Source organism: Cydia fagiglandana, chromosome 4, assembly GCF_963556715.1.
Source record: "Cydia fagiglandana chromosome 4, ilCydFagi1.1, whole genome shotgun sequence".
NCBI lineage: Eukaryota > Metazoa > Arthropoda > Insecta > Lepidoptera > Tortricidae > Cydia > Cydia fagiglandana.
Window position 1 is genome coordinate 16,251,829 of NC_085935.1, and position 18,443 is coordinate 16,270,271.

Genomic DNA, 18,443 nt, shown 5'->3' on the forward strand with positions numbered 1-18,443 from the left:
CAATGCTACCATATACAAGGAACCTATACTTGTAACAAGTACGCGTTCTGAAGCAGGTTCTGGATCTCTAGACAGAACTCCGCTTTCTCGGGCGAGGTGACCGCCAGCGTTCCCGACACGCCACCGCAGGCGCCCAGCACGTACTCCCAGTAGTTGATGCTGTCTCCAAGACTTCCATAGGTATATAAGGAACCTACTTGTAATAAGTACGCGTTGTGAAACAGGTTCTGGATGTCTCTCGACAGAACTTCGCTTCCTCGGGCGAGGTGAGCCTACTTCCCCCCCCCCCCCCCCCCCCCCCGTCGCCGCGGGCGCCCAGCACATATCTACTCCCAGTAATTGATGCTGTCTCCAATGCTACCATATACTAGAAACCTACTTGTAATAAGTACGCGTTTTGCAGCAGGTCCTGGATCTCTCGACAGAACTCCGCTTCCTCGGGCGAGGTGAGCGCCAGCGTGCCCGACACGCCACCGCGGGCGCCCAGCGAGAACGCGGCCAGCGCGTCTTCCCAATAATTGATGCTCGTCTCCAAGGCCTCCATACCTGTAAGATGGAAAAAAAATTAAAATGGCAATAACAAAATAATATACTTCATTTACCTTCATTTATGTCAATATCTCACCTATTTTTGGGATAGCACCTACACACCTACAACAACGAGAAAAAGTAGTTTTATACGCTTTGAATGCCGATCAATCTTAATCACTTCATCATTTTAGCTAAAATACTTCGACTATTGGGATGGGTCCCCCAAGATTCCAGATTTGCGCCCCTCTAATCTAATCAAATCGTACAGAATCTTTCTGCCCAATTATTGGTAGGTACCTAGCCTACCTAGAGCCTAACCGAGATTAGAATCGGTATTAGGAAAGCTGGAAAGAAGACGAGTTCGTCCACATTGTTTACTGAGAATTCATTAACATTATTACAAAGTCCACCGATTTTTTAAATTTAAAAATGGATACCTGTACCTAAGTACTTACTCTTTTTTATGTTAATTATTGTTTAAGGAGCATAATACTGTCCGCCATTTGCACCTTCATGTATTGTGCATAAAGATTAAAATAAATAAATATTGTATAAGTCTATGTAGAGACAACCCAATAGGTATAACTAATGTGGCTGGAAAAAAGAATGTATATCCACTTATCCAGTACCTGTAACTAAAAGGTAGCCTACTTAATAACTCAGTAGTACATAATGAAAACAGGGAAGTTTAAAAAAAGTGATTTTATTATACAGAAAACACATAACTAAATCAGGGTTAACCAGTCTTTAAATCATTTTTGATACCCTCTTATGATGAAATTATTATACAAATTAATAATTACTGCTCATTTCACATAAAATCACAATCTAATCCAATTTAAGTACATTGGTTTTGTTTACACATAGTGCAACATTTAAAGGACCAGCCTTTATTCTTTTTAATATAGCAACCATTATTCCTACATCATTGCAATGCTTATTAAATTGCTACAATATTTGTATTTTGCATACCATTTCTTATTTGTAATAACTAAATTTTTATTCATGTTGACTAGATGTTAAAATACATTTAATTGCTGCCGATTTTTTCATAGTGAGTTTAAATGAAGACATGGTCTTTGATATCGGGCCCATTTGACTGGACAGGATGTAGCCTTTGTAAGTGCATCACAGCTTCTTGTACTCCACTATTGAGTTCTTGGAAATTTCCAGCCACAGATGTTAATGTGTCTGCTATCCTCTCGTCTAGCATGGATCTACGCTCTTCTTGAAGCCTCATAATGGATGCTATGGACTCCAGTGCTGCAGCCATACGCTCCTCGGCTGCAATTCGTCTTTCTTCTAGTTCTAAAGCCCATTGTGGAGGTGGTGTTACGGATCTAGCCTCATCTGTGAAATGGTTAAAAATTGCTTTAACAATTTTGTTTTGTTTTGATTTTGGCAAGTAGCACAATTTACAAGAGCAAATTCTTTTTAAACCTCATAATCAAACAAAAAAGCTCAACTAATTAAATAAATTTATATGAAATAACTGACAAATTTGTGGACCATTATGTTATCTTTAATAAAGAAATATTTAATTTAATTAACAAACACTGATGTATTGATTACTTAAATTTCCGTTAGTAAATAGTTTTTTAGAAACATACCAGGAGCCGCAGATCCTTTGGTAGAACTCCTTGTTTTATGAACTTTGTGTATTGGCAGTGGCTCGGCTTTAATATTTTCCGGAGAATGATGCCCAATGGGATCACTGTCAGAATTATCAGCCAGCATGTTTTCTAGCTCTTTAATAGGTTTTGACTTTGATCTCACTAAGTTGCTGCCGCTTAGTGCTAAAACTCTGACTTCTAAGTCATTAAGTGGAGCGAACCTGCTCGGACCGCCATGAGGATTTTCTTCAAATCTTCTAGCATCATTTGCCTTTTTTCTACTCTTATGTCGCCATTCAAACCAATACTGTAAAGACATATTAGTAAGTTAGTAATAAGCAGACATTACTAAAGTTAAGAAATGTGTATTTTTGAGTAGTATATTTAGTGGTACTTACCTTTTTCCAACCATCTGCAGTTTTCAAAGCTCCTCCCGGCACAGCATTGAGCAGTTTCCCGAGTTCGTTCCAAGTTTGTCGCACAGCGTTGTGGGCACTGGTGGCCGTGGACGCCGCTGTACCGTTTGAAGGTGTCCCCATGCACATCCCTTTATTCTGCTCTAGAAAATCTATCATCACCTCCAACTGCTCTCTAGAAATCCTTCGTGGTGGAGCCATTTATATTTGTACTTTACGAAAACTACGATGGCTATGAGCTTTTATGCCGTGGTTTTAGATTTAAAACACCGCAGTCTCGTAATTTTTATAGAAAACACTTCGGTTGCTGCTGTGCAACTTTATTTAGTACTTTGGAATACAAACAAATTATAACCGCGCGCTATTTTGTTCCATTTGTTTGACACAAGCTATTTCTTTCACAAATCGTTATTGAAATGAAAGAAATAAATAATCGTAATCACGATATGTAATGGCGACTTTTCTTACGTCAAACGAACGTCAACAATGTCAACAACGCGAAGTTCAAAATATATTAAAAATAAAATTACATATAAAAATTGCAATTAATAATGATTAGCTACGGAATGGCTACGAAATAAATTTTATCACAAAATAGATAGGTACAGAAATCAATCTACATACAAAGCGCGCTCGAGCAACGCACACATAGACACTGCTCACGGACACGATATCTCGGACCGGTTGGGACCACTGCGAGCGCGAGTGCCATCAGCTTGAGACACGCGTCTGTGAACTTTTTTGTGCAAAAATGGAGAAACAAAAAAAAAAATATTATAACCGTACAGTGGACGGTTGTTTAAATTCAACATTTAATGGTGAATTGTCGTTTTTAGGGTTCCGTACCTCAAAAGGAAAAAACGGAACCCTTATAGGATCACTCGTGCGTCTGTCTGTTCGTCCGTCTGTCACAGCCAATTTGCTCCGAAACTACTGGACCAATTAAGTTGAAATTTCGTACACATATGTAAGTCTGTGACCCAAAAACGGATATGTAACGTCAACAAATGAATTTTAAACATAGGGGCTACTTTTGGGGGGTAAACCATAAAATTAAAAATCAAAGTTTTGCAAACTATGTCGTGTTACATATCAAACGAAAGAGCTCATTGTGAGAATCTCAAATATTTTTTTTTTATAAATTTACGATAAAAATTTTAGAAGTTATTCAAGAAAATAGACAAAAAATGACCATTCCCCCCCCTCTATCTCCGAAACTACTAAGTCTAAAATTCTGAAAAAAATACACAAAATAGTCCTTTACCTAAAGATGACAGGAAAACTTATTAGAAATCTAGAGTCAAGCGTGAGTCGGATTTAAAAACAAAAATGCGGTTTAGGTTTTTTTAGGGACACAGCCGCAATACTTTAAGTGAAACATGATGTAGACAGCTATTGCGAAGGCCCTAGGCCGATATCCGCATAAGGCCGAAGACCCGAAGCGTCCCGAAGAGGCGTGCCTTTAACTACAAGCGTGAGTTGGACTGTAGATAAAAAAATGCGACTAGCTAGGCTGTATCTGGCACACCGCCGCAATGGTACTTGTAGTACTGATTGATTAGGTTACTAGGTATTGTCACGTGTTTTAAAAAGCACTATACAGGGTGGCCAAAAAATAAACTAAGTGTATTCCCGTTGCCGACGTGCAACCCCGAAATCGCGAAGAAAAATTTGGCTGTTCCATACGTTTTGGCTGGTCCGTTTTCTATGGAAGGATACATTTTTTTTCGCGATTTCGGGTCCCATAGTAAATGTTGCTCAGTAGGTATAATCCCAAAACCTCCCTGGCTACGGGAATGTGCGTATTTTTTGGCCACCTTGTAGGTATTATCTCTCTTCGGCCTTCGCTTTTAAAACACTTGCGGAAGTTGTAGGAAGCGCGACCCGTCGGACGCTCCGAGTTTTAAGCTCTGCGCGGAGCCACAGAATAAATAATAGTACTAGGTACAGAAGACTCACTCTCTAACAAAACGCGTCTGTCACGATCAGCACAGATATGGCCGCTAGGTGGCGACAGCGCCACGCGCGGCTTATGGCAAACCCCAAAATTGGGGTCGAACGGATGTACTTTTAGCTACCTGTAGCAAAGCGACGAAATCGCGGAGTGAGACACGCCTGTCGGAGCTCGGTCTTAAGTCTTCGCATTTAGACACTTGTACTATTGTTCGGCATTTAATTTCCTATCTAAGCTACTTTGCATATTTGCAGAGATATAAGCCACCACGCCAGAAAACTTCATATTACATGTGTTGAAAACCATAGAGTAACTTATATGTTGAAAACTTGATTGACTCATTCGGGTTTTTCAAGACGTTTCACTCACGTCACGTTTTACACGTACAAAAAAAAATTGTTGAAAATTGTGTGATGTACGGAACCCTTGAAACGCGAGTCCGACTCGCACTTGACCAGTTTTTTAAGCTACCAGTGGCTTCAGAGAGAATGGGAGTGCGAATTTATTACATTGTACATGCGAATGCGAATTTATTACACTTTAAAATATAGAAATCGTGCATTTCGCCAATCTCGAAATCATCGCAAGATATTTTCTGTTTTATAATATTATAATGACATTAAAATTAAAATACCTATATTTGAGTTATTAATGTTATTATTAATTTATATTTCCATTCTTCCTCAACAATAAATCAAACAACTAGATACGAGATACGATACGATAGATACGAGTGCCACTACCACGATAGTTTTTTGTGCATAAGCCATACCTACATACATAGTTCGCAACCCTAGAGCGACTGCCGAGCGTAGGTATGAAAAGTAAAGTACATACATGTGATTGACTTCTGTACTTATCTGTTTTGTGATTTTATGTTGTAAATTTTTGTAAACATATACACTGGTAATTTACAATTATTAGAAACTTAAAAGTAAATAATTGTTTGCAGTATACGCAAACTATAACTGATATCAGCGCCATCTAGCGCCGAGTAGCGTAACTAACAACAGCATCGAGAATTTGCGTTTAATTATACATGCAACAGGTGGCGCTGGATCATACATACTCGCTTGAGAGTAGATAGTGCTATAGTTCGTTTTTTTTAGCATTAGAAAGAACTTGCAAGAAGGTAAGCGATTTTAACACGTCTTTTAATTGAAAAACGCTTTTTTTAAATCAAAAACGATTACTTATGAAAGCAGAAGAATATAAATGATCGTATTAGATTCATAATTAAATGTGTTTTTCAATTAAAAGACACATCAAGATTGTTTACCTTATTTCTAATGCTAAAAACGAACTATAGTGGCGCTAAAACTACACTACAATTGGCTTAAGGAGATTTAATTAAATACCTAAAGATAAAAGATAATACGATACATCATTAATTCATTACTTATATTTTGTATTTAATAAATACCGTATTATTAGTTCATATTTTGATGCCATAAGCAATGTGTTCGTGTACCACTAATTATGTATAAATAAATACTGAAACTAAAAATAAGAATTATGTTTACTCTAATAGAGTAATTATATCGGTGTAAACTAATTAATAATTACGTAAACAGTCGTCGGAAGGTGGCACCTGCCGGGAATGTAAATCGGCGGCACACCGCCGGTGTCGGCTTTATTATGTGGGTACTTAATTAATTTACCTTGAATTTTATATCCCCGTGATAATTAATTTAACGAGAAATGCCCGCTAACACTCAATCGCAGTGTAGTGCAGCTATTTGAGATTGAGATTATACATAGTTAATTGGAAAATAGTTTTGTGTAATCGAACACAACATTAGTAAAAGAAGGCAAGTACTTATGAAACCTCTTACATTCCCTTGCAAAAGGTTGCTATATTTTGATGTAGGTAGGTAGGTATATTGATAGGATATTGGATAGATGGAGTCTTAAAATCTAGATTTCAGATCTTATTGACTCGCGTACCTATAACTTATAGTTAAAGCTATGACGCTTAAAGAGTTGACTTTGAGTTAAGAAAAGTATGTACGTACAGTACATTTTTACATGACATGGCATGGTTAACCTGAGAGTCCTACAGGGAAAAGGATAGGCATGCAAGTAAAAGTAAAAGCTTCGAAGCTATCCGTCAATCCGTCGGCAGAACAAAGATGCACTGAAAGATCTGGATCCTGCAGCTACCTAAATACCTAATGAAAAACCATGCATGGCTTATTTGAACACAGTAAAAAATATTATTATTTTCTTAATCAACGGGCGCATGAAAAAACCAAGATAACCTTCTTGTAAGTTGTTAATAAAGTATTTTTTTATTACATAATAACTTGTTTTATTTTCTTGTAATTAGCACGGAATACAATAACAAGATAATTCGCGCTTATTTATTAGTAGATATTTGTGAGATGAGTTAATACCTACAAATAAAACATTTTCTATGTAGGTATTCGAGAGTTCATATCAATTAGGTAATTTAGGTATGAAGAATTTTACTATTTTTCACTTGTACTTTGTATCTTTAGGTATATAAATAAAAGTCAACAAAATCTACCCTCAAATGGCTTCTTATGCCAGTTGAGGGTAGATGAAAACATTACATGATCAAATAATGTAGGTTAAAGTCAGGTCGTTCAGTGACTGATCCAGGCGGTTTTGTATTTGGTTGGTTAATCAATAAATGTTATAACTACCCGAAAATGTAAAAAACCGGGCAAGTGCGAGTCGGACTCGCGCACGAAGGGTTCCGTACCATAATGCAAAAAAAAACAAAAAATAAGCAAAAAGAAAACGGTCACCCATCCAAGTACTGACCCCTCCCGACGTTGCTTAACTTTGGTCAAAAATCACGTTTGTTGTATGGGAGCCCCATTTAAATCTTTATTTTATTCTGTTTTTAGTATTTGTTGTTATAGCGGCAACAGAAATACATCATCTGTGAAAATTTCAACTGTCTAGCTATCACGGTTCGTGAGATACAGCCTGGTGACAGACGGACGGACGGACGGACGGACGGACAGCGAAGTCTTAGTAATAGGGTCCCGTTTTACCCTTTGGGTACGGAACCCTAAAAATTGTTTGTTTACTTTTATTTAAATACCTAAAGATAGACTATAGAATAAGAATAGCAAGAATAAGTTATAGTAACATCCCGGCACACGGCAGTCGGCATGTTTGCTTGCAACTTGGTATCTAAGTATTTGCATATAAAGGTAGGTACTCAATACAATAGTATGTATGTTTCGAATAAGTGAACTTTTGCATTACAAGCACATTTTTCCTCGTACTTAAATTAAGTTATTTCACTTCTTATCGAGCATTCAAGTGATATAATTTACACAGTTGCTTCAATGGTTATTTGCGCGAGTCGCGACGCCGCGGAATTTCCACGGTCACGAATGGTGATTTTAAAGCACAAAAACCGGTTAAAGGTGACGTCATCAGAAGCCCTGCTAAAGCCTGTAGCTTAGCTACATTACCATACCTATCTCATTAGAGTATTTGTCTTGTTCGAATTATTCATTACTTCAGTTTTCCATTACCGGAATTCGTACATTCTAATTGAAAAATGTACACTTTTAAATTAATTTAACTTTCGTTTCTAATAATGTGTCTGTGGATCGTATGAGCAGTATTATTTGTAGCTATGATTACTGTAGGTAGGTAGCTGGAAATAGTGGAGATATAAGTAGCGCTGTTAATTTTCAAATATAAATTAAGTGATAAAGGAAATATAATATTATTCGATTATAGAAACTAAATTCTAGTGTTGCGTCAGTTGCATTCTACTAGGCTTAAGCTCGACATAATATAAACGCTGCAAAAATACCCAAAGGATGTAATTTATAAATTAAATACCCAAGTAAAATAATTAGACGCTTGCGTTTGATGCCTGTAGGATGCTAGGCTAGGATGCATGGTTGTGGAAATGACGACGGATCCCTTGGGCGATTCCGCGGACGGGCGGACCCGGGGCGCCGCCGCCGCGGCCGCGCGCTCGCGCTCCGCCAGTCGAGTGGAGACTCCGCACTGCGGCGGTACACTGAACGCTAACGCTCCTTACACTTACAGAATCATTTACCGATGTACCTCATCTGTCACTTCTCATCAAAGGATCAGCATTAGTTATTGAACTTCAAGTGCTTCAGCGAAACATCGCTAGTGTAGTGAGTGATCGAAAACCCGCGATTTGTGTTTTCTTAGAGGCTTCATCTCATCCCGCGCTTATTGAGGCTGATTCGTATCAAATCAAATTACAGGTAAGGAACCTAAAAGCAGGATTCTGAGCGTGAAGACTCGTGCTTTGGCTCAGTTGTCCAATCTATATCGAGCGAGCGGTGTATTGACACTAATGAAATTTTGTTTGTTATTTTTAAATTATCTAAATACGCACACTTCTTTCAGCAACTCTTTCGTATTTTCTTAGAGTTATTTGCTAAAAAAACGTTTATTTAGAAATTGGTTAACAGTCATTGTTATAATTTATATTAAGGTCGATTTGCAGGTAGACTTGTTATATTATATCTCCCACATAATATTTAAATGACAGCTCGATCGATCAATTTACTACCTACTCATCCTGCTATTGACCAATTTTGTACTAAGATCAATAAGATCATAGAAAACAAATTTGGCAATCGAACTGTCATTTTAGTACCTGGGATATAAAAACAAGGATAAGAAAAATAAGAGTTTTAATAAAAATTACCGGCACATTAACATACATATAACACCTACATTAAAATTTGATCACTGAAGAGGACCTCCTAACACGTTTCTGTTAAACCGGTTCCTCCGAGTGTTTCGTCGGTGAGACTTATGCAATCGACAAATAAATCGATTCACGATCTAATAAGCGAGTATGTAGCAGTAAGCCTGCTCAATGCAGGTTACCTGCAATCCTTGCAGTTAAACTGCGTGAAGCATGCTTTACGCAACATACGTGTACTAACACATAGCGTGAAAACGAAAGTTGATTAGAACAAGGACTATTATTGGCTAAGACTTCAGAGTATAGAGTAATCGCCTTTACAACTTGTCTGGAGTAAACATCTAAATGTCGACTTAGAGAACCAGTTTAGGTTACGAGTCTATAAAGCTGTTGCAGGTGTATCAGATCGGCTAAGAGTTCCAGCCATGAATTGCAATGACTTAATAAAATAGATAGTTCATTTGATCAAGGTTAAATATTAGATAAAACAACAACATAAACTTATTTATCTGAGTAGTTTAGAACTATAAAATATGGAATCATCGATTGAGTATTCAAACATACAAGAATACCTATATTTTCTTCAGTTTCCTATGAATAGCTTTTATGATGTTATCATCCATAAGTTCCATGTAAGTATAGGTATACATATTTACCGGAGGATTTATAACATAAAACATAACACAGGATTTATAACAGGTAAATCGCTCATGTCAAGATTGCACGTCGTAAACTGCAGCTGCGTCGCCACGTGTCTCTGACTACAATACTTCATAAATAAAAAACATAAAGAAAAAAACCCATACTCACGGCAGATACAATCCGCGGAACCGTTTATATCGGCATGCGATGCGCGTCAAGCAATTGTTGAAAGTCGGTATTGTGTCGAAAACTTTGCATTTTATACGCAACTGTGTATCCAGGTGTCGGGGTTTGATTTATCACTGTGACTATATCAACATTGACGAGTAATATTCTATGAGGGATGAAGCTCTATCACAGTAACAGTGCTAATGTTTTTCTATCCGTATTGTGTTGCGTCACCATAAGAAACCCCTCTTGATCAGCATAGCGCGCGAGTAGCATGTACCATAAAAAGCAATAAATAGCAGGGAAATGGAGCTATATTTACACACAAGTTGAAGGTCAGCGCGTCATTGTTTAGCTGGCTAGGCAATAACAAATAGCAACAGTTCAGAGTGTTGAACCGTGTTGGCCAGGACCTGCGTGACGGCGCCACGTATCGATCTGCCCATTAGTAGCCCACGGCATTGGGGACATAATCCTCCAACAAAGTAAACAATAACGATTTGATTGACCACCGCTTTCAGCACATTTCACTCCAAATGATTCCATTTATAAGCCTTTTTTATCCCTTTTATAAGCATTAATAATTAGACCCGGTGGGTACTTATTTAATATTTTTACAAAGAATGCAATATTTTCTTTTGCGCGCCACCCTTATTTCAGCGCCGTAGTGGGAATCGGATCGCTTTACCTGCTTCTCCCATTTCCCTAACATCACATATATTTGCGAGTTCCAAGCGAATATAAATAAAGCTTACCCCCCAGACAATACAGTGTTACGCGTACTTTTGTGTTGTTCTGAACCAGACGGCGCTGCGTAAGTAGGTAAACATAACGAGTATTGATTATCGTGAAAGTTCAACAAGATTCGATAGAACGTCTCTATGTTATGATACCTACTGTAACAAGATCAAATGTCGCTTCCCTCAGGTATTCTAAATTACCTTCCTGCATCAATTCATCTCGACACTGTAGTTGCCTATTTCCGTAGCTCAGCTCCGATTCCATTCCATTAAAGCTTTATGTAACACTAGCACATATATGTATAACACATGTCGTGTCATTTGTCTGTCAATGACCTATCCTATAAAGGCAAAAAAGATACGTGAAGTCTTTGGTTCGATAAGACAAGAAGAAAATTTTAAGTAGATACTAATAATTTTATAGGATTAACTGTCATCATAAGAAACATATATCTTTGGGATTAAAGTCTGCCTTATTTATACATATGTGCTAACTTAGTGCCTTAAATGACAACTTGAATCTTGATCTCAGATAATTAACTTTAACCATGCAAAGCTTTGCTATAAAAATTATCCTTTTTTACCCGACTATGTGAAGGGTTATGATTTTAGCAGGAAGGTATAGGTAGAATTCAAGAGCCGATTTTCGTTAAGAGGAATCAATCGATTCGAATTTATGCCACTGGTGACATCTAACTGTTTACTTGTTGTTATTTACTTATTAGTCTTATTACCTATAGTGTACTCGTACGTATTCAATAAGCCTACCTAGTACGGCACATATTAGCCTCGATTTTATTTCAACCCTGAAGTAAGCAAGATAGAACAAAATGTGTGTTACAAACTTTTCGTACATAAAGCAAGCTCAATTAGCATATTAATTTCTGGAAGTTTAATAATGTCACGCTCGGTGTCGGGAATTTACACGCCTACAAATCCACGGGACCCCCCGCTCCGTGTTCTTATTAGGCAGGCTGGGAGTGGGCCACGGAGACATTCGCGATGCAATAAATAGGCGAGTTCTCTGCCGGAAAATTGCGTCAATTTTCAGGGCGGGATCGCCCCCCGAGATGCCAAGATATAATCAGTTTAATAGCCTCGACAAGGAAAACTATGCCAGAAAAACCGGAGCGAGCGCAAGCGAAAAGAAAATATTAATACCATGCAGTCTTAAGGTGACAGTCCATTTCTAACGACAGCAGCACTACCATTCATTTTACTATGGAAATTGACAATAACACCGACGCGTTCGTACTAAAGCTGTAGTAGAGTGCAGCTGGAATTGGAAGTTACCCTTTTTTTGTCGAAAAATGCTCGTGAACTATTTATTAGTTAGTTATACAGCTCTAATAATATAGTCGGTTTCGGTTGAACTATCCAGATAATAAATGCGCCTCATCTCGTGTTCAATTATTAAATCGGAACGTAGAGTCCCGTTATTGACTGAGGGCGGATGACGTCATCAGACGGCGCTTCTTCAGAAAATATTTCCTTTAGCTTAGGTCATAGTGTACCCGTGACCTCATCGTGGGGGGCATTCTAGGTGAATGTGTTTTCTTTTGCAATCTAAATGAGGTCGTGTCGTCGGGAAAATGTAAAAGCTTTTTGTAATTCACCCTTAGCTTTACGCGTCATAACATTGAGGCAGAATGGCTATGTCATCTTTACTTTTAGATATTACGGGCGCAACTGTTTTACTGTGTTGTTAATTGGGTTTGGGGTCGGGTCACTTAGTTTGAATGGCGCGTGTTACAATTACAACTTAATTACGTTAGAAGATACGTGACACAATGTCTGATGGCGGCGACATAACAGTGAGGTGGCAGTGCTAACGAAGGGCCAGGGTCTAGTGGAAGTTGATAAGGGGCTACACGGGGGCTCTTGTATTCGTATGCAGGCCGCGCGGTGGCGCGATCGATACGCGCCCGCGCGACGCGCCACCCTCGCGACTTACCAGTAACTCAAGTCTTTAAACACAAATACACCTTCGAAATTCAATCAGCCCTGAAGCCCAATTGCATCAAATCAAGAATTTTTGCATACTCCTTATGCTCCTAGATTACCGAGGAAAAACTGTTCAATATATAGGGCGTTTTAAGTTCAAATTGCTAACCATTACTTCACTCTAAAAGAATTAATAAACATTGCGCTATTACGAAAAGTCTGCGAAAAAAATATACAAAAAGGGTCAGGGGTAAAAAACCTGATTGGAAAACGAAAAAGCGGTGTATTATCGAGCACCTGTTTAATTTCCACACGATAACATCTTTATCTTTGCAGCGTTTTATCACTTTCATTATCTCGAAACGTCTAAACTGTGCAACTGTATAATTTTACGGCCATTAACCCGTCCGACTGAGGGTAGTTTAACTGATCATTTTGAGACACGGTTCCGGGCCGACTGGCGAGTCCGACGTGTGCACTGAATGCCACTTACAGCAAACATAAAATATACGCTTCAAGGCACCATGCGTTTAACGTTAATATAAAAACGAAGTAATCAAAGTCCGAGTATAGTAGCCTGTATAACTCACAGCAAAATTGAGATAAATAACAATATACTTGAATGACATCATCGGCGACCAAGCGACAACTGGTCAAGTGAAAAACGACGGTGTTGACACAAGAACTTGAAGCAATTTAATGTATAGGCATGTGCGCGGTTCTTCGGCCGGTGACCGCGTGGCCCTGATCTTGACGAAATAAGCGTTCAAAAATGAGATCGCGGCATTGCGACCACGTGTTACCGACTATTATACTATACTTAATGACTTGCTATTTATAAAGTATGATTAAGAGTCGTTACGATTACAAAAACGTGATAAAGTAAAATAAATACTGATGAGATATCTTTGGAATGGAAGTACCTAATATAGCTGAAAGAAGAAGAAGGAACTTTAGCTGCCGTTTTAATTCTAAAGGGAACCCTCTATGGTGCACTAATTGTTGACTAATAGTTTAATGTACTACCAATAGCTATCAGGCCGACAGAGATTGGGGAGAAAACACTGGGAGGGACTACTGCTGCACGTTGGAGGGTGGCATACAAAATATGCATTGTTCCAGTAAATTTCACACAGTACAATAACCCTCCATAGTTAGAGAATTGAGTGAATCATTTAAATACAGCAAAAGATAGAAAATATTTTAAAATCGAATGGCAAACACGTGTCTACTTTTCTGAACCGCCCGCGTACTCGTAGTCTCTCGTACTCACATTGGTAGAAAATTATTTCATTGTGCTCTATTTATGAAGCATTGTGCCCGGTTTGAAGGAACGTCGCGTAGATGTGGGTTGAGATACGAACCTGATGCATTCAACGATTACGATCTGGCCCGTGATTATGCCGTGTATGTTGCTTCGTCATACGGCTTCAAATTATCAAAAACAAGTTTATGAAAGCGTGCAGGTATGCCCGTAAAATTTAAATGCGTGATTTTATCTCAACTTTGACAACTCCTTTGCACATCATATTAATTTAGGAAGAACACACAATTCAAGTGGTTTGAAACAAGCAGTGATTGCAATTTGATTCATCAGATGGGAATCAATGGGTATTGTTCAATTAACAAATACACATCAGGAGAGCGTGGAAACATCATAATTAAGTGAATAAAGCCGCATTGCAAAAACATTGGACGCATCGCGAACAGTTAACTGGTCATTGACTACCCGCATGTAGATACGTTTCGTTATACCTAGGTATAGTTACCGCATTGTCGTCAGGCTTATGGAGAAACTAAAAATAACTCTCGAGTCAATTACTTAATATTTACTAGTATAGTACTCAAGTGATAATTAAGGTTTTAAGGCTTGTAATAATTGGATTGATTGTAAATAACTATCTAATTATTTTCGCGTGGTATGAATGATAGTTTTTGCGCATGTTCTTTTTCTTTCAACCGGCCATGAGTGAAAACTATTTCAAGCATGCATTTAAAGTCAACATAAATATTATTAAAGAATTGTCTGAAGCGTGCCCAAGTGCCCATGCACACGTTAAATTATTTGTTATGGTTAGATTGCTTTCTAAATTTAATTGCTTACAAAGCGAATATGTTCCAACTAAGGTATTCCATGCGTGGGTACCTGGATGCGTTCCCTTAATAAAGTTTTTTTTTAGTGCGGCCATTACTCCCCGTTTTGGACGACCCTCTGGCCGAACAATGATTAGAGCCGAGTCGAGGGGAGAGCGAGATGCAGCTGCTCTTTTATTTTTCCTTGTTGAGGCGCTCAAGGAAGTTACCGGGTCGCAAATAGATGCTGATTTCATAAAGATACTGAGTTGAGTGCGGTTTTCGAAAAAGGGAAATGTAATTTGTACTAAAGGAATATTTAGACAATGATTTGGTACTGGTACTGTAACTTACCATAATCTAAATTATTGAATTTTGTCGAAGTTTTATCCCCCAATAAGAAATATGAACCTTGTTTGTTTGTTTTGATGAAATTTGCTGAGGAGATATTTTGTCTTCGGGTTTTATTGTATAAAAATAAATTAAAAAATAAGTACAAAGGCGAATATATCTCTTGAACACTTGAGTTATACATATATTTGAAAGCTGAACCAGAACGTTTCTCGCAAGCAAAAAGCGGTCGTGAAGCGTCTGCGCAGCCTCCAACATTTATGATGCAACGTGAAACGCCGAGAAACGCAATGTGGTTCAGATTCTTAAAGCGCGCAACTTTTTCCTAGGCGCCATCTCCCTTCTCGGCGTCAGCTGTAGTTTCTAGCTCATGAATAGTGTTAATTTTCTGTCTATGCTGCGTGGTGACATACCTGGTAACAAATTATGTTGTAGGTAAATACTGTGCCGAGAGAACCGCTTATCTTTCGTAACATTAAATTACATATTATTAAATGTATAGTAAAGTAGAAGCAATTATTATAGCCTCGTAAGTAACGATTCTGAATATTTGATTATTCGCTTATGTCTGTAGCTGAAAAAAAGAATCAGCTCTAAATCATCATCTGAGTAGGTAAACGGGGTAATAAAAAGATCACATTAGTTGAGAACTTGTTGCAAGTTCTATTTTAAAAAGAGGCTATGCATTTCAGGAAAGAGAAATAGTGCTCGGTGAGTGTTTAGAGAAATAAGACCTAACATTAATCTCACCGGAAGTCCGGAACTTCCAAACCGCTTCCGCAAATTGGAAAAGGAATTATAGAAATGTAGCATATAAGTTATAGTGTATTTACCAAGTTGATACGTTTTGCAAATACATACTTATTTTTATGTTAAACTTAATACTTACTCGTAGATAAAGTCAACCCATGCTTAACATACATATTCTCGGTCATTTTAAAATATGTAATTAACTACTATCAAGTTTAATTATTACCATTGAGTTAATCACCTATTTTAAAAGTTCACGATAACCAAAGTGAGACATTAACGTTGACTCAGTCGACTCAGCGTAACTAATACCTACGTACGAGTAGGTATAGGTGCTTATTATGGACTGTTGATGATGTCTTTGCATTGAATATGAGTAGAAACTAAGCAGTCCTAAACAAGCACTTCAAAAATATAATTGTAAAGAGTTACAAAATCTAATAGTATCGTCTCCTCTCTAGAGGGTCCTAATTAAACCATCTCAACAGCACATAACGAAGCTCAGTAAAATTAATTACTCGCATTGAACCAACAAGCTGGTATCGCGGTCACCGCGAGGAAATTAAATGAACACGCGGACGGCTCTCCGTGGACTTTTCTTATTAGAATGCAGATACGGACGTAACGAATGATGCACTAACGAGAAACACATATTTGCTGAGGTTTCACATGTTTACTTGTGAATGAATTGATCAATCGGTGAGGCGGGATAGAATTATTAACAGCTATCTTAGAACATTATGTTGTTGATGGGTCACTAATAAAGACAGGTATCGTGTTCTTCTTCTTCAATTTAAGAGGTATCCTCTTGTCGGTGGAGTATTTTCCATTTCGCCCATGTGTCGTGTTATTGGTTTATATTTCATGGCTACTCGTATTTGAATGATGATGAGCTTTACTAAACGGAAAGAAGAAACGATTTCAAGCAGCTTTTTTTTTTAATAAATAGTAGCGATTTAGAAAAGTATAAGCGCTGGTGGCCTAGCGGTGAGAGCGTGCGACTTGCAATCCGGAGGTCGCGGGTTCAAACCCCGGCTCGTACCAATGAGTTTTTCGGAACTTATGTACGAAATATCATTTGATATTTACCAGTCGCTTTTCGGTGAAGGAAAACATCGTGAGGAAACCGGACTAATCCCAATAAGGCCTAATTTACCCTCTGGGTTGAAAGGTCAGATGGCAGTCGCTTTCGTAAAAACTAGTGCCTACGTCAAATCATGGGATTAGTTGTCAAGCGGACCCCAGGCTCTCATGAGCCGTGGCGAAATGCCGGGATAACGCTAGGAAGAAGAAGAAGAGCGATTTAGAAAAGTAGAATATGTAGGATTCATAGCAAGGTGCACAGAATCAGAGGAATTTTAATGGTAACTGGATCGAAATTCAGTTGAAATTTGACAGTGCAGTAATCTGCTAACCTGGAGCTGATGATGCAGTCGGAAGATAACCAAAGGAACTCCTCTATGGCAATTAAAAGTACTGCTCTAATAAGTATTGGGTAGATGGTAGTTTGGTAGTTAAAATCGTGTGACGTGGGTAGGTATATTGGACAACGCGGAAGTCCGGCGCGTGCGCGCACCTTGTACCGCCTAATTGACGCGCCGACACCACACGTGGCTGCGTATACGCGCATAAACAACTTGCTTTATAGTTCGTTTATTGTCATTGCCGGTTAATATGAGAGGAAATGTTAATGGCTGTTAACGCTCAATGAAGGCACTATAACTACATAAATTAGGGGTTATGATGTTTCTGTGAGTGATGCCAAGGCGCGCAATGTTACATCTGATATGGTCGTCTTAATACATTTCTAATAGTTTGTGCAGTCGAGTTGCGGGTGTATGTGTAGCCATATTAGGGCATTTCATAATCCGGATAAGAATTGTTGATGGAGTCGCCATTGCCGGATACGGCAAGGAAGGAAGGAGGAGGAGGAATAGTTATGTAATTCTTTGTTGTCATTTTCCCTGATGGCCAAATCTATGATCATGATTATTTAAACAAATCGAATCTGTGTGTTACTGACCGGCATTCAGGGTCGTTAACCGATATCACTCGTGTATAATATTTTTGTAAAGAAAAGAGATACAATGCGATTAGCCACAAGTCCCGCCACTCCCGTCAGAGTCACTAACACTTCGTGTTGCATGTCAGAGTTAGAGTGCTCTCGGTTACTTTCACATTGGATCACAGCACAGCATGGCGTTCCCAAATCCACAATGACCGTTGATAATTGGCTCGTAAAACTCCGTCCACAATGGAACCCGCACCTCACCGTCCGGCTCTCACCGGCTATAATTTAATATCCGCCCGAAGCCCGAAAATAATCCTATTTCCTCGGTAATGCCCTTGACAATACCGAGCTAGTTCTGCTACTCAGAATTGGTTCATATTTGAAACTCTTTTCCGACAGCCAGAGATCGAATAATTGAAATCCTTTATAGAGGCTATCCGAGCGTCTGCAAAAAGGCATGAAAATACGGCTGAGTCACAGCAACAGGAAGGATTTCAAAAAGGCGCGGCGCTTATTTGCCGAGAGATAGAGTACATAGACGAAAGCGATAACATTTCCAAGAC

The 18,443-nt window shown here is 38.5% G+C and overlaps 3 protein-coding genes across 3 annotated transcripts in view; 1 reads left to right on the plus strand and 2 right to left on the minus strand.

Moving 5' to 3' along the window:
- Positions 1-18,443, minus strand: part of LOC134663935 (mitoguardin) — an 80,321-nt gene that overhangs the window by 6,734 nt on the left and 55,144 nt on the right. The window contains exon 4 of the mRNA XM_063520479.1: positions 380-546. Within this exon, the coding sequence (XP_063376549.1) occupies positions 380-546 (167 nt within the window). The remainder of the gene's footprint in view (positions 1-379; positions 547-18,443) is intronic.
- LOC134664157 (uncharacterized) lies at positions 1,275-3,038 on the minus strand. The gene is made up of 3 exons (XM_063520745.1): positions 2,543-3,038; positions 2,142-2,451; positions 1,275-1,881 (listed from the first exon to the last, which is right to left on the minus strand). The coding sequence occupies exons 1-3, from the start codon at positions 2,759-2,761 to the stop codon at positions 1,592-1,594; spliced, it is 819 nt and encodes a 272-aa protein (XP_063376815.1). The 5' UTR covers positions 2,762-3,038; the 3' UTR covers positions 1,275-1,591.
- Positions 8,493-18,443, plus strand: part of LOC134663937 (protein unzipped) — a 50,469-nt gene continuing 40,518 nt past the window's right edge. The window contains exon 1 of the mRNA XM_063520482.1: positions 8,493-8,749. The gene's annotated coding sequence lies outside the window, so the exon portion shown is untranslated. The remainder of the gene's footprint in view (positions 8,750-18,443) is intronic.